Genomic DNA, 27237 nt, shown 5'->3' with positions numbered 1-27237 from the left:
TGTGCTGGGAGCCATTGTGCCTCTCTTCTGTGTTGTGAGATGTGTTCTCTTTTTTTGATACCCAGCGCTGCTCTGAGGGCTTTGTTTTGTAGGAGCTGGATTTTGGTTAAGTTAGTTTTGGAGGTGTCTAGCAGTATGATGTTACAGTAATCTATTTTAGTTAGGATGAGGGCTCTAGAAAGTGTCAAGCAGTTATTAGGAGATAGGAGAGGCCTGTTCAGTGTGATGAGTTTGGCGGTGTAGGCTGTTGAGGAAGCAAGGACGCTAATATGGTGGTTCATGGTGAGATTCGAATCGAGGTATACACCCAAAGTTTTGACTTTGTGGGAGATGTTGATGGGTGTGTCGTCAATCATTATGGAAGTGTAGTCTGGGTGGAGTTTGCAGAGTTTGTTGGGGGAGTCAACTATAAGGATCTCAGTTTTGTCTCCATTGAGGCAAAGGCTGTTGTAAGCCACCCAACTTTGGATGTGTGAGTAAATTGTGTTGATGGTGGCCGTGTCTTGGTCCAGGTTACCTGTGATGGGGATGAGGATCTGTGTGTCATCCGCAAAGTTTGTGTAGATTACTCCCATGGCGTCTAATGCTGCGAAGAGTAACTTGGTGTAGGCATTGTATAGGGTGGGGGAGAAGCAGGATCCTTGTGCTACACCTAGTGGTACAGGGATGGGATCTGCTGCAACCTCTCCTATGGATACTCTTGAAGTGCGGTCAGATGAGGTATTTTACCCAAGTGGTGGCCTTGTGGGAGAAATGAAAGTTGGTGGATAGAGTTTGGCAGAGCTTGTCGTGGTCGACCAGGTCAAAGGCAGCTGATAGGTTTAGGAGTAGGAGGATACATAACTTGCCGGAGTCCCTGATGGCATCCATCTGGTTTTTGAGGTCTAGAAGGGCTGTCTCTGTACTGTGGTTGGGGAGGAAGCCTGATTGTCTTTCCCCTAGCAAGTGATTCTGTTCAAGGTGGCGTTGGACTTGGGTGTAAGCTATTTTGTCAATGATTTTTAGGAGGAATGGTACTGTTGTTATGGGCCTATAGTTGGTAGGGACCGTGGGGTCTAGGGAAGGTTTTTTTCAGTAGTGGTGTGACCCAGGCTGCTTTAATGGAGGGCTGGTATTTCGCTGGATGTGAAGGATTAATTCACAAAGTAGGTGATGGTGGGTGCTAGTATGGTGTCTCATTCTTTGGGTACCTTAGCTGGGGTGCTGTCACCTTTGCAGTTCGAGGGCTTGAGGGATGCTATAGTTTTAAGGACTTGTACAGGGGTGACTTGTGTAAACTAGAATTCCGGTACATCGGGGCTGATGGATGTAGTCGAGGGGTTGGGGGGGCATGGTGGTAAGATCTAGTAGGTTTTTTTTTGGGCGTCTATTTTGTTTTGGAGAGTGGTCACTTCAAAGGATAAGGCATCCTGAATGGTGGTGGACCAAGCTTTACTTGGAACTATGGGGTTGGAGGGAAGTATGGGCGTTTCTAGTTCTTTGATAATAGTAAATAATTCTTTGGTGTTGGAGTCTGCGGCTGTTGTAGGAAAGTACACTGGATTTGTAGGCTTTGGCTAGTTTTTGTAGTTTGGTTTGTAGGTCGGGTGAGTTGTTTTTTCTAGTTGGGATCTCTTAAGCTCTTTTTTTCTCATCCGAGTTCTCTGAGTTCATTATTAAACCAAGGGGCGCTGCGTTTAGTTTTGGGAACTTTGTCTTTGAGCGGTGCTAGGTCATCAACTGCAGATTTTAAGCATTGGTGATAGTGTTTAGCAATGTTGTTTGAGGTGGTATTGGCCTGGGGTTTGGTGTTAAGTAGTTTAAGTACTGGGTATACATTTTCCAAGGTGAGCTTACGCATATTTCTGGCTTGTATAGGTGGTAGTTTGCAACTTGTGGATTTGTGATCAGTATCTATCTTTATTGTGAATTTTATTAAGCAATGATCAGTCCAATGTGATTGGAGGATGTCTAGTAAGGTTACTGTGGTATTGAGAATAGAGTATCCAGTCTAGAATTCTTCCTTTTGGAATGAGTGGGGGTGATGACTATTTGGGAGAATTGCATTTCCTAGAAGGCCTTTTTTCAGGCTGCCGCTTTGCTTTCTGCAGGATCATCAAAGCCTAGGTTGAAGTCTCCTAGGACAATGTATTTAGTTTTGGGTTTCACCTGAAAGTAGGAGACAGCCAATGAAGCAGTCGATGGGTGTACAAGATAGTGCTTGGCGAAGTAGCGAATAGATGTTATTCCCATGACACAAGTAGATATGTAGCAATTATTTCTGGTCCAAATGATAATTGAATGAAGCCTTGATCGCCAGATGCATGGTGCACCAATCTCCATTATCTCCATGTTAAACTTTATTTTTTTTCTTTTTCTTTTTAATTAAATGTTTATTGGTTCAACTTATTCATATAGGCCAAAAGAAAGTTATTTTTAATCATTTACATTTGCATAAATCCAATCCAATTAGTATAAATCCTGCAAAATATTCTTTAAAAGGATTTTTTTTAAAGCAAAGAAAGAAAAATGGGTTACATTTCCACAAAAATCTCTTGTTAGTACAAAGTTCTGTTCACTCATTTCTTTTGTGAGATTTAAAATCGCATCTTTAAACTCTCAACACTTCCAGACATAGGGCCTCATTACAAGTACAGCGGTAAGGCAACAACGGCGCTGGTATCGTTACCAGCACCGTTGCTACCGTACCGCCATACTAGGAGTTCTGCTTGCGGATGCCTGACCTGGTGGCCGTACCGGCACCTGTGTCCAGAACATGATGGTAGCACCGGTACCGTTATTAATGGTACCGCTGCTACCACCCTCCCCATTGAGCCCTATGGGGCCGAATGGGGATGGGGAGTCCCTTCTTTCCGGCACCCGCGAATGGGCAATGACCGGGTCTGCCAAACTCGGCATGACCCGGTAATTGCCCATTCGCAGGTGCCGGAAATAAATGGATACTGGCGGCAGCCGTGCCTGTATAACAGGCACGGCTACCGCCAGCCTGGTAAGAAGGCCCATAAACTTGTGCTCTCCCCCATTAAGCATCCATTCCCACCAATATTGATCTAATGATTTATAACCTAAAAGCTGGTGTTTTCTTAAGTACATAGAACGCATGCTTGTCAGGGCAACACAAGATGTAACCCAGTGGTTAAGAGTTTCCATCACACTATTTTGACCACAATGACGGCAATAGGACATTTCAAGTGTCTTTCCAATTGCACCTCTCATTTCGAGAATGTTCAATCTCACCCTTAGCAGCATATTTCTGTAATAAGCAGAAGGAAATTTCAGCAGGTACTGTGGGGGCTGGTTCAGGCCCTTTCTCTCTCTCTCCAGGTAGGACCTCAGGGGATCAAGATTTTGTATCCTGACTGTCTCAATCCAATCAAGCTCTTGTAACTTTTTTTTCCTTTCATGGGATTGGTAAGTAGATTGTCTAATACCAGGTCCAGATCTATCAGTATTCCCTCTATTTTTCCTGCCACCGCTTCAGGGGGCAATCAATAGACACACACACTTACCACACACACTCAGATCTGACCAAACGTTTATCAAATTCAGAAAGAACACAATCAACTGGCTCATAGGGAAAGACATGTAACCCACACCCTCCTCCTGCACTAACCCAGCCCTACCTGTATGTTATGCATTTTTGGCACATGGATGCTGATAAGTAAATGCATGAGAGATGTAACATGTGTACTTACTCTATACATGTATTATACTGTTTTACCCTCACTCTGTAACACTGAGGAAATTGTCTTCACCTCTGCTCTGTAACATCCTTATCTAAGCCTCTCTTCACCTGCGCCCTGATACCTCCGGGTCCGGTGTGCACAATAAATATATAAACAAACAAACAATAGAGTTCTTCGTCAGTTTACATTTTTCAAAGTGCGAGCCACTTACTGCCAATCTACATTTACAATAAAGCCCTAATGATTTCCATAATCAATTCGTTCAAGGGATTGAAGTCTTAGTTCGTGTTTTAGCAGCGTTATTGGCAGAGCATTAGATCGCTTTAAACATCTCCTCCAAAACATGCCCTCCAATAGGGGCCAGATCTTCCAAGACATACTCCACATTCCCTCTGCTCCATAGATTAAGATAGGCACCACCTTCTGGCGATAGAATGTTTTACAAGAGGTGCAAGGGAAAATCTACAATATTTATAAAAAATTCTCATACCTTGGGCTGCTAGATTTTTTTTTTTAAACTCTTATGTTTTTTTTTTTGTTTTTGTTTTAATGATCAACACAGATTTAACTCATTGCACATTGCATTCACAGTACATAGATTTCTCACATTGTTAGATACATATTTCACCAATTGCATTTGCATTTCCATTACATGGAGGCTTCCTCATCCGAGGCCATTTCACAAAGGTATATCCGAAACGGGGCCCATATGTCTTTAGGGCGATTACTTGATGTTACCGTCAATGTATATTGTTCCTCGCATTCATTCACGTAGGTTAGATCACGAAGAAAATGCTCAATCTTAGGTGGAAAAGGGTTTTTCCAACATTTCAATGTACACCTTTTTGCTACTGCACAGAAGACATTGAACAGTCTCCTAGTTGTTTTGGACTGTTTACCAATATCTCTGAATAGGTATTTTTGCGGGATACGGACGCCAGGATCTGTTTTATCTCTTCTAATGTTTCTGCCACTTAATTCCAAAATGTAGCAATCGAGGCACATTCCCAGTACATGTGGTATGACCCTGCCTGGGCTGTCTTGCATTTAGGGCATTGGCTGGGGTATAGTGTAGCCTGTTTAGGACCTTGAATTGAATCAGCCAAAGGCCTGCGTTCAATGATACCGATTTTGTAAGCGTGCAATATTTGGCCCATTTGCCATCTGTGATGATTGTGTTCAGGTCCTCCTCCCATTTAGCTTTTAACCTTTTTTATTGTGGGAATGTGTGTTTGCACTAGTGAGTATAACTTGGAGACTCCCAATCCCATCCCAGATGTCGCCGCCTGTATGCATGGACTTGAGGGTGGTTCTTCTGGAAAGAGTGGCCATCGTGCATTGAATGCTGATTTCATCCTGTGATACTGAAGTGTTTTAAGTGGTCCCCACCCAACTCCCCCCATCAAATTCTTCTCTGGTCATAAATTTCCCATTGGGGAACGTGTCACACATTCGGACTTCTTTATTTGGGTCTCTGTATTATTTTATAGAATGTGGGCGGTATACCCGGATATTTCCAAAGCGGCACGTCCAGGTCATATGGGGTATCTATCTTTGGGCTGCTAGTTTTTTTTGTTTTATATCGGAGTGAGAGATAGTGGGAACGACCATTGCAGTTCTTATTTACAGCCACCCCCAAATAAAGTATAGAATCCACGATTTTCAACTTCTCTCCCATAATCCACCAAGCATGGTCTCTAAATTTATGACATTGAAGTCTCGTCACCCAGCTCGCTACCGTTCTAGACACTTTACTGAGACCTTTCAACTCAAGTGTATACATTTAAGAGGCTTATGGTCAGTTCGAATCACAAACGCCATATCCCACAGGAAGTTCTGGAATCTTTCTACGGCCCAATGGCATGCCAATGCTTCTTTTTCTAGAACAGAATAATTCCTTTCAGGCCCTTTTAGCACTCAAATGGCATGAGCATTCATGTCATCCTTTGCATCATCTCTCATCTGGGATAATACCACTCCCACACTGCTATCGTTGGCTTCCACAGTACCAACACTTGTTCTCCTTGTATCAAAGCATTTTAACGCTTTTGCCAAGTCAATTTCCTCCTTGATGCTACAGAATGTCTTCTCACATGCACTGTTCCATATACATTCTTCACTTTTCTTTAACAGCTTCCTCATTTCTGTCACTTTGTAGGTAACATTTTTCTGGTAGAACTTAATTATAGCTTGAAATGATCTAAGTTCTCCTTTTGTTGCCGGTCTCGCAACTTTCTTAATAGCATTCATCATCTCGCCCTTGGGCTTTAAACCTGGACTTGATATTTTATGACCTAGATACTCTGCCTTCTCCCTTTTTAAATGCACATTTCTCTTTTCTTAAAGACACTTATTTTTTCTTTAGTATCTTCAATACTTGTTCCAGTAGAATGTCATGTTCATCCTCGCTCTCACCACACACCAAAACGTCACCTTGAAAGCAGAATACTCCGGTCATCCCCCTAAAAAACCGATCCATCACTTTTTGAAATACAGAGGATGCAGATACTACACCAAATGGCATTCCTCATCAATTGAAAAACCCCTCCATGAGTTATGAATGCTGTTCATCTTCTACTCTCTTCTAGTTACATGTGTTGATTGCAGAAGCTATATCTAGTTTTGATTAAAAAAAAAAAAAGCACCCTCCCCTTTCCTATCATGGATAACATTTTATTAATGTTTGGTAGTGGGTGTCCGTCTACTACAACACATTTGTTTAATTCACACAAGTCAACTCACTGGTAGGCTTTTTCACCACCACTAGTGGTGCCCTTTCAGTAATGCCTTCTCTTTGTAACTTCTCAAGACTTTTTTCACACCTTCCTTCAGAACCAAGAACGTAACTTCACAGCCACGGGATTGCTTCCTTTCTTCGGTATTATCCGATGACTCATCCCCTTAACTTTTCCTACACCTTTCTCAAACACTTCTTTACATTTCTGAGACAGTCGTATCTCCAACCTGCAATACTTGTTCTGACACATTGGGATCAAGCCTTATCCGTAATTGCTTTTGGTCACGCCATCCCAACAAAGTTGCACCCTTTGTTACATATGTCTTCCCTAGAGCACTTCTCCCATAGAGGTAAACTGAGCATCAAAATAACCCAACAATTCTATTTGGTCAAGATTATATCCTCTGGGATTCAGATCTGCTTTATGTAAATCCTGGACATCACCTCCTTGGGCATCAACAATATTTTGCCCCTGAGTCATTCCATCATAGAGATTTCTCTCCCATTCACATAGATCACAGCATAGGGGCTCTCGCACTCTTCATCTTCTACACTGTGCACTACATTCACAGTAATGTTTTCTATCTCACTGTCCTCTTCATCTTCCAAGGATCTTCCTTCTTCTACGTATAGCACTTTTAAAGTTTATACAACAACTTGCAAGGTGCCCTCTTGTCAGTACTCACATACCGAGAATCAGGCCGCCTAGAGGCTGTTCTAATCGAGATCTGATTGAATTGTTACTGCCCAGATCACGACTTGAACCCAATGAGGGTCTCCTCAATTGAGACACTGTGCTACTCGTAGGATAAAACGGGTACCACTGTGATTCAAACGAAAGAGCAATGTACTACCAGTACATGTCAAGCTGAGGGGAGAAAGAAAGAACCGTCTTATTGGAAAAAGAACCAACATAAAAAGAACCAGTACATGCAACGGAACTAATATCATCTGCGTACCTGGTGGTGTTGGAGGTGCCACGTCAACCACCAGGGACACGGATGAATAGAATGTTTTCCAAGCGTTTGACTTGTTGGTGAGTGTACAGACCTACACACTGTGACACCTCTTCTGTCACATTTGACGCAAACAGTTTGCGTCTGGAGAAAATAGGAGAAGCAGCAAAATGCAACCCACTTGCACAACAGAAACAGTCGTCCATCTCCCTGCTGGTAATTGACCTTGCCCACTAGGTTATCCACACCACTCTTCAGATTAGACTTTTCCCTCCTCCTCTTCTTCTTTTGTCTACCTTCAGATATGTTTAAAGCTTCAGTCTTGTTATCTTTATTCTCTGCCTCAGTTAACTTGGCCACACATGCTAGCAAGTGCTCGACGTGCTTGGCAATGTCTCAAACTTCATCTAGCCTCAGTTTATCTTTTAACCAAGGTTCCTCTCTTATCTTATTCCTGTTTCAATGTATCGAGAATTGGTCTCTGATATACTCCTCAAACGTCTCTCCAAATTTGCAGGACAATGCCAAGTGGCATACTGCAGTAACGTATTCCTCCACGCTTTCCCCCATGTTCCTGTACACGCAAACCCAAAATGATAGCGCTCTAAAATGGTGCTGGTTTTAGTATTGAAGTGCCTGTCCCAATTTTGGAAAGACTACCACAAATTAATTTGGTGCATCCCCATCTAACTCAACTAGGGGTGGTAGAGTGTCGAAAATTCGCTGTCCTTTGTACCTTACATAGTGCATCAGCAGAGAAACTTTCCTATCAGTAGATGCAGAAATTCACATGCAGCCTTCATGTAGTGTAAGAAGCTTTTCTTCCAGTGGCTCACTTTTTTTTCCCACCGGACCTGGCAATGTCATAAATGTTGCAGAGCCAGGCGCACGTGGCACAGCCATGCTGCTATCCTTCCCTTAGAATGTATGCACAAACTAAATTTGATTCTGTACAGTGTTCATTTATGTATAGTTGCCAATTGCACTTCTGTACTTATGTGATTCAGGTCAACAGTTTGTGTGGCGATCACTCTGGATTCTTTTGTGATCACACAGCAATTGTTATCTCAGGCAGTGACGCTTCACAGGGATCGCACACGGGGTGCACAATATTAATTTCCACGTATCTTTGTTGTTCGCCGGTTAAAGCAGAGCCATAACAAGGATTTCTGCTACAGTGTCAACAATATAGCTGCGATACACAGGAGAATGTCATCTCCATGGCAACCTGCATCAACAAATATGGCTGCAGCACGTAAGGACACGTTGATGGGTCCTTTCCTCTAATCTCATGAGTGCTCGCGCTTTTGCGATCCACTAATCTTGCTTCCTCTTCTCTCACACTATGACCGTTAAAAGGGAGGGCACACGCGCCAGCATCTCGTGAATAGCTGTGAGAAACCTGAATGTCTCACCACTAGTCTTTTATCCAGGTGGCCAGGACATGGTCATAGCGGTTGGATCCAGTTCCTGGAAGGGGCCTTCGGGGCGTGGAAGTGGGATACCGAAAGGTGAGATGCGGTATTATCCCCTTCCTTTTAACACCTTTTCCCCAACCTACCAGGTAGGATACCTAGAAGCTCAAATCCCCTCTGCCCCCCAGACGCCCTTTCCGACACAAACACTTTCTCACAGACAGTTTGTGAGCGACAACGGACTAACACCACAGCCGTATACCTGACATGTCCCGACACAAGGGTCAGGCAGTCAGGCAATTTAAATTACACATACCTGACTTCCATCCTACTTCACAACACAGATAAAAGACGGAGCATGAAAGCACACTCTGAGCAAGGCAAACCGCACGAGGAAGTAGCAATTCCGAGATTGCAGTTTAAACCGAGGAGAAAGGCGGCAAGACCAGAGAGGACGACAAAGAGGGCGAATTACCCTTGCCCTTTTCAGAGAAAGACCGCGACCGAGGCCTCGAGGATATGAAACCGGGAATTGCAGCTGACAAATGGTGCAGTATGTATCAAAAGTACACGGGCCCTCCCGCATTGATGGCCAAGGCGGGGAGAAACTATTGCCGGCGTGGCACTGTCCTTGACTATGAAGGCAAAGCAACGCCAGTGAGTTCAGCATAGCCGGTGAGTTGGAGAAACTGATAGCAGACCTGTGTTACGCTCAAGGTTGCAAGCGGCAACATTGTATGACGAAAGAAAACTTGTATATGATTGAACTTTATGAAACTGAAATAGGTACCAGATACAGAGTGGTCCGGCGCCACTCGAAGGTCTCTAGTATCCAACTGAGCGTGTGAGAATTATTGAACTGTGAAATCGAAGTGCCTGTGAACTGAAATTGGTCTGAGCCTGGAAGAGGGGGACTAATTGTATAAAAGGGGATCTGAGCCCGGAAGAGGGGAATCTGGGATGTACCATAAGTCGCCCAAGAAGATATTGCTGTGGCAAGTGTGAACCCGACTGAATGATGTCTGCAAACTAAAGTTGGTCTGAACCCGGCTGAGGGAAACTGATTGTATGAAAAAGGATCTGAGCCCGTCTTAGGGGTATCCAGGGTGAAGAGTGAATCACCCGACTTGAATATTTGGAAAGGAACTTTTATTGCTGTTTCTGGTACATGAGGCCCTCTGAATGAAGCGACTTTAAACTAAGAGACCTGGGCACAGAATGCCCTGATGTTGGTAAAAGGGACTGTGACCTTGTGCCATAGAAGCCCAAGAGTGTGCTGTGCTCGAGTGAACTGCCTTGTCCTGTACTAAAAACGTGGCGCAGGGAGGCCAACGGCCTGAACATCCTGACTTATCATTTTTTGAACACTTCTTTCTTTTTCGTGAACATTATCCCACACCATTTGTAGCCTAGTTGTAAGGATTGGCAGTGGTCGCCAGACAAGTCCGGTCTATGAAGACCTCATCCAAACAGGTGGACTCCTGCCCCTCCAAAACCATTAAGGACAACATTGACTCTCTCCCTCCAGCCTCGGATGATCTCTGCAATCTCTTTTGCCTCTGGAGTTTTCCCAACTTCTCTAAAGCACTCCCTTGTGCACCCTCTGCTTAAGAAACCCTCTGGCGACCCCTCCATTCCAGCAAACTACTGCCTCATTTCCTCAGCAAACTCCTAGAGAAGCTGGCTATCTCTCAGCTCACCCTCCACACTGAATCAGCTGGTTGCCTTCACGACCATCAGTCTGGCTTTAGAGCATCCAGAGGCACGGAAACTGCTCTACTGAACACCCGTGAAGACCTGCTCTCAAATCTTGACACAAGCATTCCCTCTGTCCTCCTTCTCTGCCTTTGAAAAGGTAAACCACAACATACTGATCGCACATCTCTGTGACACCCTGGGAATCACAGGTCAGTCTCTGGCGTGGTTAACCCCCTTCCCTTCAGACTGCCCATCTCAGGTAGAACTTGGATCCTTTCTCTCTACCATCACTCTTTCAACCTGTGGCGTTATCCAGGGTTCTAACCTATCCCCCTGGTTTTTCAACGAGTACATGGCTGCCCTGGCAAGTGTGATTGCCACTTTCATCCCTAACTTCCAGTGTTATGCGGATGACGTACAACTCTTCTTCAGGCTACCCTCAGTCACCTCCTCTACCTTGCTCATATCTGACGGTCTGTCCGTAATTCAATCGGGGTGTGCTGCAAACGACCGCTGCCTCAACGCCAGTAAGACTGAGAACGTTTGCATTGGGACTCCTGCCACCGCTTTCCCACTCTCACTCTGGCTGTCCACCCTTACCCTGCACCTACAACCCACCTGTGAGGCAAAAAACCTTGGGGGGTCATCTTCGACTCCACTCTCTCCAGATCCACTCACATTTCGTACATTTCTAAAAAGTCCATCAGCTGCACCTCCTGAGAGGTAGTCTTCCTTTTCTCACCTTCCCCCAGTGCCTCACTGTCTCCAGAGACGGGTTCTCTCAAGGCTGGGCTACTGCAACAGCTTCTTTTGAAGGGATTGTGTCCTCCGACATATTCCTTATCTTTGATGTTACCCATTCCAGCTTGCTGGCCTTGGAAAAAGTTTTCAGTAGAGGGCGCTGCGCGTCGACGTCCCTCGAGTCGGTGTCCCTCGACAGCCTCTGTATCGGTACCGACGTCATCATGCGTATAAATAGACTCGCACAGCATCCGTTGCTCAGTTCGGTTTTTCCGCGCTTCGTGGGCCTCGGAAATGTGACGCTCAGTTCCTTTCTTCAGGAAATAATCTTCGAAGAATAAAAAGATTTTATCTTAATACGATGGCTTCTTCATCCGAACCATTAACTCCACAGTCCGGTTTCAAAAAATGTTGTGACTGTGGGAAGAAAATGTCGTTAACGGATCCTCATAGGGTCTGTTTGTGGTGCCTGGGGTCGGAGCATCACTGTTCGGAATGCGAGGACTGTATGTCCATGACGGCGAAAGCCTTGAAGGAGCATAAGGGGAAGTTAGATAGAGGTAAGAGCTTTAAAACTTCTACTCCCTCGAAAGTTTCTTCAGCTGAGTCGAGACATTCGTCTCCTCGTCGACAAAAGAAACATTTCCGTTCAAGATCTCGAAGCGGTTCTCATCAGTCTTCGAGATCAAAACACTCCAAGAAGAGGCATCGTAGATCTCCCTCTTCTTCCTCTACCTCCCTAGAAAGGGTCACCTGCCCCACGGAAACACAGCTCTCCAGCTAAGTAGGAGGAATTCTGTAAAAAAAAAATGCTTAGCGTCTTCGAGAAAGTGGCCATGACCCCCCCACCCCCCTCCCTCGGAGACATCTAAAGGTGATACCCTGGGTGAAAGACCCGAAAGATCAAAACGTCGCAAGTCGTTGAACCCGGCGAAAGAAGCTACTCGAGAGCATCATGAACCCTCAAGTAAAAACAGTAAGACCGCGTCATCTACGCCATCGTCGAAGATTTCTTCGACTCATAAATCTGCGTCATCGTCATCGATGCCTTTGTCTAAGGTTCCTTCGCATAAATCGGTTGCATCGACACCGTCTTCGACGCCACTGTCGACACCGATAAAAGACAAACCTACAACTGTCACTACGACTCAGACAGTGGAGGTGTCAAGAGCTTAGACCATGACGTCGAGGATGTCATCGACAATCTCGATGACGCTGAGTAGGATTCCGATCCTCTCGAGTGCATCGAGGTCCCTTCAAACTTTCTCGACACCTTTTTCAGGATTGTCGAAGCCAATTACTTCCACGTCGACGACCTCAACGTTCTCTCAACCTGTGACAACAAATTTGGCTCCCTCTGCTCTAGAAATGGGTTTTAAACCATATCCTAGATCTGACTACTTTAGAGCCTTGTCCTCTATATATGAGGAAGGGGATGATTCCGACCATGAGACATTTTGGTTTACAAAGGACTGCAATACCCATGCCAGAGGAATTAATCTCTGAAAAGAACAGGTTAAAAGACCTTCAGGATTCTCTGCATGAGACAAGTGGTTTAGATACTTCTCCAGAATTAGTTTGCTAAACCAGACCAGAGCATGCTGAGACCCCTTTTATAGGATTCTAATGGCCAGAATAATTGAATTCATGGGGTGGTCTACACCTACACCTTCTTTTCAGCAGGATGACCTTACTGATATTTTAGATAAAGGTCCACAGGAGGACCCTGTTGTTCCCTTTCATACTGCTCTACAAGAAAAATGTCTGCAAATTGGGAAACTCCTGAAGTTATCCCTGCAGTAAATAAAAAACGTTCTGCTAAATACAGGGTGTCCACTTCAGATCCTGAATATCTGAGCAAGCATGCAACTCCAGAGAGTTTAGTTGTACAGGCAGCAACTTCATCTAACAGTAGGTGAGCATACCCTACTATTCCACAGGATAGGGATGATGAAAGATTTGATGCCATGTCAAAAAATGTATTTTCGGCATGTAGCATGGCGCTTAAGTCAATTAACGCCACTTGCACGCTAGCAAGATCCAGCCACACTTTGGGAGTGTGCTTCATCCGCGGCTGACAGTCTTCCAGAAGGAGAAGAAAGGGATGCGGATGGAAAGGATGCAATGTGCGGGTCCCTCCAAACAGGCATTGATTCTGCTGGCAGCATCAGCAGGGCCATGGCGGCAAGTTCCACAATCCACAAATTTGCGTGGTTGCGGAAGTCTGGGTTTGCTCCAGAAGTACAGGCCAGACTTCTGAACATGCCCTTATTTATTTGGGAAGAAGGCTGATGACAGCCTGGATAAATTGCAGACATCCAAGGCAGCAACCAAATCCCTTGGGGCTTCAATCTGGCAAACTTCAAATCGTCCCTCAGGAGCTTCCTTGAGGGGTAGGTCCTTTCGCTTTTACTCCTCATTTGGAAAAGGCAGAGGACAGCCAGCTCAAAGGGACCAGAGACGATTTACCCGCGGTGGACGGGGAAAAGGTACAAAAACCTCAACAGCAGCAGGCGCCACTTTACCTTCGGCATCTGTGTCAGCCGCTTCTAAACCCCTCTGAGGTCTCTCCTCACAAGACACCAGTAGGGGGCAGGTTAACCCAACATCTGGCAGAATGGCAGGCTATTACATCAGATGCTTGGGCATTGGAGACAGTTGCCCAAGGTTACTTACTGCCTGCCCTTCCTACACATTCCTCAGTCATCCACCAGGGAACAATTCTTTGAAGTTTCCAGACCCGCTCCTTATGCAGGAGATTGTAGACCTGCTAGAGAAGGGTGCCATAGAACCGGTACCCATAGCGGAGCGGAACAAGGGTTGGTATTCCCCCTATTTCCTAGTACCAAAGAAGGACGGAGGCCTGAGACCCATCTTGGACTTGCGAGAATTTAACAAATTCCTCAGGAAAGACAAGTTCAAGATGGGAACTCTTTCTCAGATCCTTCAGGCCCTCCAGCTTCAGGACTGGTTGGTATCTCTAGACCTTGAGGATGCTTATTTCCATGTGCCAATCCATCCCCAACACAGGAAATACCTGAGGTTCGCAATTGGCAACTATCACTGTCAATTTCGAGTTCTGCCATTTGGGCTGACCTCCGCCCGAGGGTCTTTACCAAGCTAATGGCGGTTGTGGCTGCAAGTCTAAGGAGGGAAGGGATTCACGTCTACCCCTACCTGGACGACTGGTTGATCAGAGCAGTATCTTCGGTACAAGCTCCGATCCAGCTAGATTGTCTGCTACTTCCTTCACAAGCTGGGCTTCTCCCTCAACTTAAAGAAGTCACAGATGATACCATCACAGAGACTCCAGTTCATTGGAGCAGTCCTGGACACATCCCTGGGAAAAGCCTTGCCACCAGAGATTGCGGGCTCAAGATATTCTACAGATGACCCGATTTCAAAATGCCCAGCGTCTACCAGCCTTCGACTTTTTGAGGTTGCTCAGCCTCATGGCATCCAGCATTTTTCTAGTGCCAGAGGCTCGGAGAATGAGATCTCTCCAGTAAGCGCTAAGGACCCAGTGGTCGAAAATTCTCTGGAAGAATGTCAGATCTCCTACAAATCCCAAACAGAGTAGCACAAGATGGAGGGCCTGTCGGGAGAATAGTTTTGGCAACCATGGCCAGAGATAACAGTAGTCACAGATGCCTCACTCGCAGGGTGGGGAGCCCATGCCAACGACTTGACCATCAGCGGTCGTTGGTCTCCATCGGAGTCCAGACTACACATCAACCTGTTAGAGCTGAGAGCAATCAGACTAGCGCTGAAAGCTTTTCTGCCATCAGTACAGGGAAAGAATGTCCTGATAATGACGGACAACACAGTGGCCATGCAATACCTCAACAAAAGAGGAGGCGTAGGGTCACTGCCACTGTGCAGAGAGGCAATGCAGCTCTGGTTTTGGGCAATTCAACAAGGAATCTCTCTATCGGCTATTCATCTAGCCCGAGAGAAGAACTTGACGGTGGACGCTCTGAGCAGGCAGAGCACAGTTTCCCACGAGTGGGAGCTAGCTCAGGAAGTCCTTCAAGAGATTGTCACCCTTTGGGGAACCCCTCAGGTGGATCTGTTCACCACCAGCATCAAGAGGAAGTGCAATCAGTTTTGTTCAAGGGAATTTCCCCCGACAGGAGCTTTAGGGGAGCTCTAGGGGTCGCGTTCGTAGTGGACTGGGAGTTCTCACTCCTGTACAGGTTTTCCTCCAGTCCCTGTCATTCCTCAAATGATCAGGAGGTTGAGAAGATTTCGGAAAGCCATGATTCTAATTGCCCCGGATTGGGCCAGGAGAAAGTGGTAACCGGACCTTCTGGACATGTCCATCTGTCCTCCAATTCGTCTTCTGCAAAGAGAGGACCTTCTCTCGCAGAAGGGAGGTCAGGTTCTCCATCCAGACTTCAGAACCCTCAACCTTCACGCTTGGTTTCTGAAAGGTTGAGATACAAAGATTGGGGTCTCCCGGATGACGTCATGGAGGTGTTGCTTTCGGCCAGAAGGCCAGCAACAAAAACTTTATACCGCTGCCGTTGGAACAAATTTTGCAGCTGGTGTAGAGACTATTGAACCCTTTTCATGCAAAACACCAATGGTGTTCATCGTTCTAGCTTTACTTAAAAACAAATTCAGGTCTTCAAATTGGTACAATCAAGGGCTATCTCGCAGCACTGTCAATCTTTAAGCGTACTGCTGAGGAGCCTTCATATTTCAAATTACCCTTGATAATCCAATTTCTGAAGGGGTTAACTAATGTTTATCCCCCAAAACCTTAAGTTCCATTGTGGGACCTAAATCTAGTCTTAAAATGTCTGATGGGTACTCCTTTTGAGCCACTTCATTCCTGTTCATTAAGATTTCTCACTCTTAAAACAGTCTTTCTTGTGGCTATAACATCTGCCGGAAGAGTGAGCGAATTACAAGTTCTATCTTGCAAACCTCCTTATACAATCTTTCATAAAGACGAGGTTGTTTTACAAGTGAAGCCTAATTTTCAACCAAAGGTGGTCCCTGAATTCCACATTACTCAGAAAATAATCTTAATTTCGTTCTATCCTCCTCCCCACCCAGGGAAAGAGGAAGAGAGGTTACACCGGCTGGATCCAAGGCGTGCCTTGAGTTTTTGTATTAGCAGACTTGCTAGAATAAGGCACGCAGACCAATTGTTTGTAGGATATGCAGGGCACAAATTAGGATTGCCAATCACGAAACAGACCATTTCAAGGTGGATCATTTTAACCATTCTAGAATGCTACAAATTAGCAGGAAAAGAGCCTCCTCAACATTTTAGGTCTCATTCAACTAGGGGTATCGCAGCCTCTTCGGCTCTCCAAAGAGGTGTTCCAATTAAAGACATATGTGCAGCTGTCACATGGTCGTCCGCACATACTTTTCCTAAATTTTACAGCCTGGATTCCTCCTCTGGTCGGGAAACAAGATTTGGGAAAGCTGTGTTGCATTCTGTACATTCTTAAAGAGGAAATATTTCATTTTACTCCCGCCTCCTCTTTACACTACTGCTATGGGAGTCTATCAAAGATAAGGAATACGTCGGAGTACACAATCCCTTCGAAGAACAAGTTACTTTCTTACCTTGTAATGTTCTTTCGATGGGATGTTCCTCCGACATATTCCTTATCGCCCCTTCCATCCATCCCCACAGTAAAACTTTCGTTGTAGTTGCAGTTTACGGTCCTTAAAGCTTAATAAACAATTAATGCAAAGTAATTTCAAGCTTCAAAACGGAACTGAGCAACGGATGCTGCGCAAGTCTATTTATACACATGATGAAGTCTGCGCCGATACGGAGGCTGTCGAGGGACACCGACTCGAGGGACGTCGACATGCAGCGCCCTCTACTGATTTTTCCGAGGCCAGCAAGCTGGGATGGGTAACATCAAAGATGAGGAATACATTGGAGGAACATCCCATCGAAAGAGCAATGCAAGGTAAGAAAGTAAGTTGTTCTTCTCACTCACCCTGCCTCGGCTTTGCCCCCTCTGTAACTCGTCCAGAACAGAACCGTGAGACTAATCCTTGGCCTCAAGCCAGAGAGTGCATCTCTCTGGCGCTGAAATCCCTCCACTGTCTGCAAAGATCAAGTTCAAGACCCTCTGTATTGTCCACAAGGCTTTCTGGGGCCTGTCCCCTACCTATCTGGAACGATGCCTACCTAAATACTGTCCCTTCCCGAACACTTCGATCATCTACCTCCAACCTTCTGGGAGTGTGCCGGTTCTCCAAGCAGAGATTCCGAGGGAGATCTCTATCCTCAACAGAGGCCCCCCTCTGGAATAGCCTCCCCGCATTCCTCTTCTTCTCTTCTGTCTCCCTCCCTCTACCCTGCTAACCTCTCTATCCCTCCCTCCCTCCTTTTTCACACAGCTTGCTGACTGGCCGCCCGGTGTAACTCAGAGTCTCACATGCCCCTGGCACCCTTGCCTCTGGGCCTGCACTTGCCTCATCACTACTGCACTTGGTAATTGACCCATGAGAGTGATATCTCTCAGTACTTACCCCAGTTTCTGACTGACTGGGCGCACCTGGACAACCCCACTCCCCCTGCACTTGTCACCCCCGCCCCCCCGCTCTCCCTCCCCTCTCCTGTACCTTCTGTGCCCTTTCACAGTCTGAACGTACCATGCCTTGAAGATCGTCTACCTTCCTTGTCTCCCCTCCTTGCATGGTGGCACCTCAATGCACTTGGAACAACTGCACAATCGTCGTCAGGCCTTATTTGTTGTTATCTACAATGTTAATTGTCTTATATGCACTTGCTCTGCCTGGTCAGACTTGTATCGATCAGAAAGTCAAGGGTTCTAAATGACTGTTGTTTTTTCCCCTTGTTCCCTCCCTTCTTGAGCACTTTGAAACACTTGCCTTGCATATAGGTGCTTTACAAATAAACATTACCATACCATACCAATAGTGTTTTTTTTTTAATATAGGCCCTTTATTTGACTAGACTCCACTAAGTCTGTATTATCATTATTTGATGGTCGTAGCTTGCTCCCATCTTAGATTTAGGTGTAGATTAGGCGTTTTTCCACACACTTGATAAAGTTCAATAAACACCCTTGAACTGTGATCACTTGTTGCTATCTTACTTTGATACCATGCCTTCCTTACATAGCTCAGGGATGTTTTATTCTTGCGCAAGGGCCTTCGCAAATATTCAGGGTCTTGCAGAAGCGCTAGGATGGCACAAACAGGCAAATGTACGCAGGGGTGGTGGCTCTTTCACAGCTCGTCGCCAATGATGTAAAGCACAAGCCTGGCCGTGAATGTTCTTTATGAAGAAGGTAACAAACCCCAGCACAGCCTCTCTTCTCGACCGCATCTCTTTAACTGAACATCTCAGAACCTTGAAGCACAACCTTCTGGATACACTGCGCCCCCCACCCCCACGTTCCATGTTTCATCTCCCTCTGTAAGTCGCATCATAACAGGAACACACTGGGTTTTATATCGAACAACCTGATTAGGGTATATGTTTGCACATACAGTGTTTTAATATTATAAGAGATCTGGTCTTCAGAAGTGCCTTATTGCTCTAGTTTTAATTATTTCTCGGAGGCCTCAGTGAGATCAATTGCTCATCCTTGTAAACATGTTCTACCTGTAGATAATTTAAAGCAGGAGTGAATACCTTATGACTGTCTGGGACTGAGATTCATGGACTGTGATGTTGGCTTGGTTGTTCATAAATATTTGCAGTCCGTCCTCCCAAGGCGAACTTGCTATAATTACAGAAGACATGACAACGATCATGGAGTGTTGATGAGTCACTTTCATAGTCTGTGGGTATCTTCGTTCTAAACGCCTGTCTCATGTAACTGAAGGTGGGGTGATTCAACATTATACAAGACAGCGAGGAAGCACAAAGAAATTAACACATTGGTATTGCTTGGGAAGAATTATTTCAAAACATGAAGCTTTATGGTAGAAGATTCTACTTGCGTTACGGCTATCCAGGGTAAAAAAGTGCACTTAGGTTGGAGTATGTGGGTTTTAGGATAGCTGCAGTTCCTGGAGTACTGAGGCTCCGCCCATGCCTCTTTATGGAGCCTAAGACAATGGGCCTCATTACGAATGTTGCAGTAAGGCAACAACGGCGCCGGCAACAACGGCGCCGGTAGTGCTACGGGTGCCGTTGTTGCCATGCCACAACATTACGAGTTTGCTCGCGGGTGCCCCTCTGCACGCCTGGTCAGACCAGGCGTGCAGAGCGGCACCCGCGAGCAAACCAGGATGGTAGCAACAGTACCGTTATGAATGGTACCACTGCTACCATTCTTCCCATTCCCATTGAGCCCTATGGGGGCTCAAATCGGAATGGGGATGTACCGGCTCTGACTCCCGCGCAAGGGGAATTACCGGGCCCACTGAGGTCAGAATGGCCCAGTACATCCCCTTTTGCGGGACCCGCATCGAGTTTGGGGATAGCCATGCCCTTATTAAGGGCATCGCTACCGCCAAACTCGTAATGAGGCCCAATGTGTGGTATACCAGAAAATATGAGGTTGTTTTCTTTGTACAGTTGCAACATCAGGTTGATATTACACGTAAATAAGTCACAAATGTGGGATTCAATTAAAAAAGAATGAAACAGTTATTGGTCTATTACTCGGATCAGAAATTACAATAATATACATTCCATGGTTCATGTGATAAATACTCAACCTTTACATTAAAAATAAAATGAGCCATATCGAATGTGCCTCAACTGACACGCGTTTCGACCTTGCAGGTCATTATCAAAGCTTCTAAATGGGCTTAGAACATATTGACAAAACTCGTTTCTGAAGCAAATTAACAACCATCCATGAGCCATTCAAAATTATATGTGTGCATACATAGACAAAATGAACAGATCGTGTAGCAAAAAAAAAATATAGACTGAGAGAAGGGTTGAGAGGGTTGAGACAGACATCAAGGAAAAACACAGGGTACAGACATATATAAAACAAATAATTAATACATTGAAAATACTGTCATATTATTAACATGATACAATGCAGTACTATTGAGTGACATCACCACACCAGTGTCACATTTGCAAATAACTTGTAGTATTCTTGTTCGTGAGAGTCCTGACCACTGCCTAATTAAACTATTCATGGCTGCCTGGCAGACAGGATCCTCTGAGTTAGGTAACACATTTCTCTAAATTGGTTCAGTATTAGATTAAGTGGCTAGTATACTCTGCCAATCTAATTTCACTACATAAAACACCAATAGAATTACAGCATAGCTTAAATCCATCTCTTCCAAAACATGTTCCTTCTCGAGCTCTCCGCTCATCCACCTCCAACTCTGAGGGTCAGACGCTTCTCCAAGCAGAGAGTTGGGGGCAGATCTATCTCCTCGGCTGGGGCCTCCCTCTGGAACAGCCTTCCTGCCTCTCTCAAACTTGAGCAGAACCACCTTCAGTTCCGTAAGCCACTTAAGACCTTCCTTTTCACTTCCGCTTTCTCTCTTCCTCTGCCCTGCTGATGCACCTGACTGCTCCGCGCCCTGGTCACCTGGTCACCCTCTGAACTTGGGCCCAGGCTCCTGCATGTCCAGTTGCCCTTGCACTGCCTCTGGGCTCCCCAACACTTAAGGGTCTGTAACGGCAACCCTACAGTCCCTTCTCTCTGCCCTTATGAGCCACCCGCTGGCTGCACTTGTGAGTTAACTGCACTTCCACCTTGCCCTACCCCTGGCACTTCTCCCCTTCCCTCTTCCCCTGCACTTGCACGATCTCAATGACACAAGGCCTAGTAAAATCGTTATTTTGTCCTCCCTTGTTTCCCCTTCCTTGTCGCGCCAGGAAACACTTGTGTACAGGCGCGTCATAAATGCCACATCATATCATATCAATTTAATTGTTGCGCACCCTCAGAAAATCATGCGGTTCATTGCAACTGTAAAGAAAAAACTGTCTGGGTTCTTGACAACGCGCCACTACAATATTGACCTGAGATCTTATACTTGGGGTTTAACTACTTCTAAGGCAGATGCAGCTTTGAATCATAAAATCGGGGGTTACAATTTCAAATTGCAAGCTACTAGCCAGGCATAAAAAGTCACTTGCCCTCCTTAATTCTCTACCTGCACGCAGCACACCATTGTTTACTCACCAGGAGTGAGTTATCACACAATATTGCCTATTAGCAAGTGCACATTTTTAGCCCTGATAACATTGAAAACAATTTTAGTAACCAGATTTCAAGTATAGTACATCTTGTGGAGGTTACTCAATGGAACTTCTCATCATACTTCACAACTAGAAAATCGTTCCTGCCAAGAGGTAGAGCCTCTCCCCTCCTTTTCTTTGGGGTAGATCAGCAGGAGAGGGGGGTGCATGTGGAAGTCATTCCTACACTTACTAAAATGCACACCCGTTCAGTTGATATGTCTTGCACTGGCCATTATCTATTTATTCTATCTTTATAGAGAAGCCACTTGTTCATTGTGAGATGAGAATGGCTCAAGATACATCCTTCAAAAAGGTGGCATAGAAGGGGAAAGAGGTCCTCATTACGAGGTTGGAGGTAGCCATGCCGTTTATACCGGCATGGCTACCCCCAAACTCTGGTCCAGCTCTGTATCCCGCGAAAGGGGAATTACTGGGCCATTCCGACCTCTGCAGGCCCGGTAATTCCCCTTGCGCGGGACCCGCAGCCGGTACGTCCCCATTCCCATTTGAGCCCCCATAGGGTGCAATGGGAATGGGGAGGATGGTAGCAGCGGTAGCGTTCGTACGCCTGCAAATCCCTGGGTGGCGATTGGGGATTTGCGTGCTATTCTGCCTGCAAATCCCTGTGTGGCGATTGGGGATTTGCGTGCTATTCTGCCTGCAAATCCCTGTGTGGCGATTGGGGATTTGCGTGCTATTCTGCTGCAAATCCCTGTGTGATGAATAGGGATTTGCGTGCTATTCTGCCTGCAAATCCCTGTGTGGCGATTGGGGATTTGCGTGCTATTCTGCTACAAATCCCTGTGTGATGAATAGGGATTTGCGTGCTATTCTGCCTGCAAATCCCTGTGTGGCGATTGGGGATTTGCGTGCTATTCTGCCTGCAAATCCCTGTGTGGCGATTGGGGATTTGCGTGCTATTCTGCTGCAAATCCCTGTGTGATGAATAGGGATTTGCGTGCTATTCTGCCTGCAAATCCCTGTGCGACGAATAGGGATTTACGTGCTATTCTGCCTGCAAATCCCTGTGTGACAACTAGGGATTTGCGTGCTATTCTGCCCGCAAATCCCTGTGTGGCGATTGGGGATTTGCTTGCTATTCTGCCTGCAAATCCCTGTGTGGCGAATGGGGATTTGCGGGCAGAATGGCACGCAATTCCCTGTTTTACACGCAATCAATTCTATTAATCAGCCTCTGTGAGTAGTCTACTTCAAATGACCTGCTTAAACATATACTTGTAGAATGCAAATCAAGAAATGAATTCACAATTAGGAATTTTGGAGTGGATTATTAACCGAAATGCAAATTGTTCTAATGTTAACACCTCGGATTGTGCAAGGTAATATGGAATGTTTTTTGTGCGGATTTCATGTCATATTTTAAGTTATTGTGAAAGGTTTGATTTTAAAATAAAACTCAAACAAATGTGTAAACTGTGCTCTTATCACATTACTGACTTTTTCAGGGTTCTGTGTAATGGGATGGGAGTCCCACGGGATTCCCCGTGATCACTCTGGGTATTATCGCGTAATGAGAACAATACTTCACAGCCTTAGACTAGTCTTATTGATGTTTAGGCTGTACAGTGATGGGAAATAATGCCTGGAATCTCTGCTTCCTTCCACAGGAGATGGAGCCATTACTGAAACCAAAGGCCTGCAAAGGAACCCCGCAAGATGCACAGACTGTGAGCAGAGCTTCGAGCCCTCCCTACCCAAGATGCATATGAGGATCCATGTGAAGGAGAACCAATTTACCTGCAGCACCTGCAAGGAATGCTTCAGAGACAAGCCCAGTCTAGTCCGTCATAAAAGATCCCACACAAAGGAGAGGCCCTATCAGTGCACAGTGTGATAAACACTTCGCATCAAGCTCAAATCTAGCGCATCATCAGAAGATCCATACTGGGGTGCGACCATACCAGTGCACAGAGTGTGAGAAAAGCTTCACTTTCAGAGGACATCTGTCCCAACATCAGGTGATCCATTCCGGGGAGCGCCCGTACCAGTGTAAGGAGTGTGAGAAAAGCTTCACCCAGCGGTCATATTTGTACAATCATCAGAGAATTCATACGGGTGAGAAGCCCCATGAATGCAGCGAATGCCAGAAAAGCTTCATTGACAGCTCCACCCTCAGGCGCCATCAGAAAATCCATACGGGAGAGAAGCCCTACAAGTGCACAGATTGTGGTAAGCACTTTATTCTAAAATCACACCTCAAGCTTCATCAGAGAACACACACAGGAGAAAAACCTTATCCATGCACAGTCTGTGGAAAAAGCTTTACTCGGAGGTCGCATCTGTTCAGCCATCAGAACATCCATTCCGGCGAGAAGCCCTATGCATGCACAGAGTGCGATAAACGATTCAATCAGTCCCAAAACCTGAGAATCCACCTTAGGATCCATACTGGGGAGAAGCCTTATGAGTGCATGTTCTGCAATAAAAGATTTAGCCAGTCTCAATACCTGGCCATCCACCAAAGGGCCCATACAAAGGAGAAGCCCTATGAATGCACAGACTGCAAGAAACGATTCAGTCAGTCCCAAAATCTGACCATCCATCAACGGCGCCACACTGGGGAGAAGCCCTATGAATGCACGCAGTGCGATAAAAGATTTGGTAACCCGTCCTGTCTGATTAGTCATCAGAAAACTCATGCCAAAAGAAACTCTATAAATGCACAGAATGCAAAGAAAGACTTAAGTGGGCCATCGTCTTTAAGCAAGCATCAAATGGTTCTTACAGGAGACACTCCCTAAACCAATACTTTCCTGCCCTGGTCTTTTCTGTAGAAATAGTTTGCTGCCCCACCGCAACAGAGGGGAAATGAAGTCCAGGCCTTTCAAATTCTTTACGTACTTAACCCAAGAGAAATCCACTCAACCGATGGTAATGGGTGACAAAGGTTTTACCAGTGATTTCAGTAAAATGGTGTCTATCACCATAAGTCCACTGCATGCTTGGGGCACTGCTGCCAGCCATGCACAGTAACACCTTTATTTGGCATTTGCTGCAAACAAACTTTGTTTGCAGTAAATGTTTTAAACAAGGATCAAACATCCTAGAATCTCATTGTACTCGCTAGAAGGGTCGAGTGCCCTGTAAATGGTACACCAACTTTTTCAAAACTACTAGACTCTGCTAGTGGTTGAGTACATTTTGCGAGGTCTGAAGTCCATGATTGTTTAATCTACAGGATTGGAAATCCTCCACTTGACACAGAAGTCTGTCTCACTTAATGCACAAAATTGGACACAAGTATTTCCTGCCTGTGCTTCCCTTCTGTCAATGCGTGGAAGATATTAACCGAGGAGCAAAAAGAAGACGGAGAAGCAACAGCAATAGTAAAAAGAATAAATGTCAGAAAACTGACCCGCAGAAAAGAGTAGCGAGGGGCAAACGGTAATTTAAAGAAATGGAACATGAAGATGCGATTAATCATTGCACCTTGCGACACTGGTGTGAGGACCACAATTGTTTACAAGATGCATTGAAAGCTTGGGAAATCAACCCATTCAGATTCTCCTGTACTGCTTTCAAGACCACCTGGCACCTAGTAACTGGGTGGGATGCGGGAAGCGCTACAAGAGTTGTAATGTTGCAGGATATGTAGTTTACTGGTGCCAGGAGCTAAATAAATGCCTAGAAGATGCAAAGCTCCCCAGTACTCATTCATACCCATCGTAAAAGAGAGACCATTATCAAATGGCAGAAAAAACACTTGTAAACCTTCATAATGTGAGTCACAAACCCAAGTAGCAGTACTTACAAACTTTGGAGGCTTGGTGTTAAAATGTTCATTCTATAGACTTGCTTAGTTAGGATGTTTAAATATATTATTAAATTCTTATGGTTTACAGGTTCTGCCAGCTGTGACTTGTAGCAAAAAGAAACTTGCATCACTGGAAATCTAGATAGACAATGAAGTTAGAAACTTCACTTGAAGAAATGAACAGAAAAGTACCGTTTAGAATGGAAAAATAAATCTTAAGGCAGGTGCCGATGAAGTAGCATTGGTCCAAGTGAGCCAGCGGAGACCACGTTGGGGGTGTTTGGTTCAGCTCTGCATGAGAGGGGATTTCTGTTTGGTTTCTAATGGATTCAGGTGGTCATTTTATAGCACAAATTTCAGAACAAAATGGCTACAAAAAGCATTAGAATTGAATGTGCAGTCTGTTCAGAGGGGAGCACGTGGAACACAGCAATAGAGTGCACCTGAGCATTTGAATACCTCCTAGCACGGCATTGTACAAGCACATTAAGCTGGCCATACCCAACGTATCCCAGCAGCATTCAGACTGTACAAATGCAGCAAAAAGCAGCTCCTGGGTATCGGACATCACCCGTTAGGCAGGAGCTAGAAGCAGCTGCTGGGTATCGGGCATCACCTGTTAGGCAGGAGCTAGAAGCAGCTGCTGGGTATCGGGCATCACCTGTTAGGCAGGAGCTAGAAGCAGCTGCTGGGTATCGGGCATCACCCGCCAGGCGGGAGCTAGAAGCAGCTCCTGGGTATCTGGCATCACCCGTTAGGCAGGAGCAAGAAGCAGCTGCTAGGTATCGGGCATCACCCGCCAGGCGGGAGCTAGAAGCAGCTCCTGGGTATCGGGCATCACCCGTTAGGCAGGAGCTAGAAGCAGCTGCTGGGTATCGGGCATCACCTGTTAGGCAGGAGCTAGAAGCAGCTCCTGGGTATCTGGCATCGCCCGTTAGGCAGGAGCTAGAAGCAGCTGCTGGGTATCTGGCATCACCCGTTAGGCAGGAGCTAGAAGCAGCTCCTGGGTATCGGGCATCACCCGTTAGGCAGGAGCTAGAAGCAGCTGCTGGGTATCGGGCATCACCTGTTAGGCAGGAGCTAGAAGCAGCTCCTGGGTATCTGGCATCACCCGTTAGGCAGGAGCTAGAAGCAGCTGCTGGGTATCTGGCATCACCTGTTAGGCAGGAGCTAGAAGCAGCTCCTGGGTATCGGGCATCACCCGTTAGGCGGGAGCTAGAAGCAGCTCCTGGGTATCTGGCAGCACCCGTTAGGCAGGAGCTAGAAGCAGCTGCTAGGTATCGGGCATCACCCGCCAGGCGGGAGCTAGAAGCAGCTCCTGGGTATCGGGCATCGCCTGTTAGGCAGGAGCTAGACGCAGCTCCTGGGTATCGGGCATCACCTGTTAGGCAGGAGCTAGAAGCAGCTGCTGGGTATCAGGCATCACCTGTTAGGCAGGAGCGGGAAGCCGCTCCTCGGTATCGGGCATCACCCGTTAAGCAGGAGCTAGTACATAATCAACAGCCCATCTAACCTTTTATATAGCGCTTTAATCTAAACCGCTTTACATACATTAGTATGTATACATAACTTGTGCACAAGGTTCTGTTTTTTGTCTACCATATGATATCCAATGTGAGGCGTCCTTTAATATCGCATTGCTGTGTTTGTATGACACCACTTGCCTCGGGGGTCTCAATGAGCTCCTGATAGCTCTTGCTTTCAAGCTAACCAAGCTCACCTGGTCTATAACCAGGAGCTAAATCGCTCCCAGCTTCTGCCAATTTCAAACCCTGATAATGTGTTTCTGCTTGCTATGCCCAATATATCGTATTAGAACACCCTAGTGGTGTTTCTGGGAAGCTGATTGGTCAATTTGCGGGCTATACGCACTGATACAGCCCGCAGATTGATTACAGCCCGCAAATCGGGTGTTTGCAACCAAAGCAGCTTCAACGTTGTATTCTGCAACGTTGAAGCTGCTTGCTTTGGTGTATATGAAAGTGTTCATAAACACCCGCAGTGCATATGAACACTTTCATACACACCAAAGCAAGCAGCTTCAACATTGCA

At 45.8% G+C, this 27237-nt stretch overlaps 2 protein-coding genes across 2 annotated transcripts in view; both read left to right on the top strand.

The window, feature by feature from the left end:
- LOC138489514 (zinc finger protein 658B-like) overlaps positions 1–25270 on the top strand; it is a 573438-nt gene extending 548168 nt beyond the window's left edge. Inside the window, exon 4 of the mRNA XM_069617256.1 lies at positions 23309–25270. Within this exon, the coding sequence (XP_069473357.1) occupies positions 23309–24172 (864 nt within the window). The 3' untranslated portion in view covers positions 24173–25270. The remainder of the gene's footprint in view (positions 1–23308) is intronic.
- LOC138489513 (zinc finger protein 771-like) overlaps positions 1–25270 on the top strand; it is a 59790-nt gene extending 34520 nt beyond the window's left edge. The window contains exon 3 of the mRNA XM_069617255.1: positions 23039–25270. Coding sequence (XP_069473356.1) covers positions 23039–23265 — 227 coding nt within the window. The 3' untranslated portion in view covers positions 23266–25270. The remainder of the gene's footprint in view (positions 1–23038) is intronic.
- Positions 25271–27237: the final 1967 nt, after the last annotated feature.

Source organism: Ambystoma mexicanum, chromosome 9 (assembly GCF_040938575.1).
Source record: "Ambystoma mexicanum isolate Mex_15411 chromosome 9, UKY_AmexF1_1, whole genome shotgun sequence".
Lineage (NCBI taxonomy): Eukaryota > Metazoa > Chordata > Amphibia > Caudata > Ambystomatidae > Ambystoma > Ambystoma mexicanum.
This window is presented reverse-complemented; position numbering and strand designations above follow the sequence as displayed.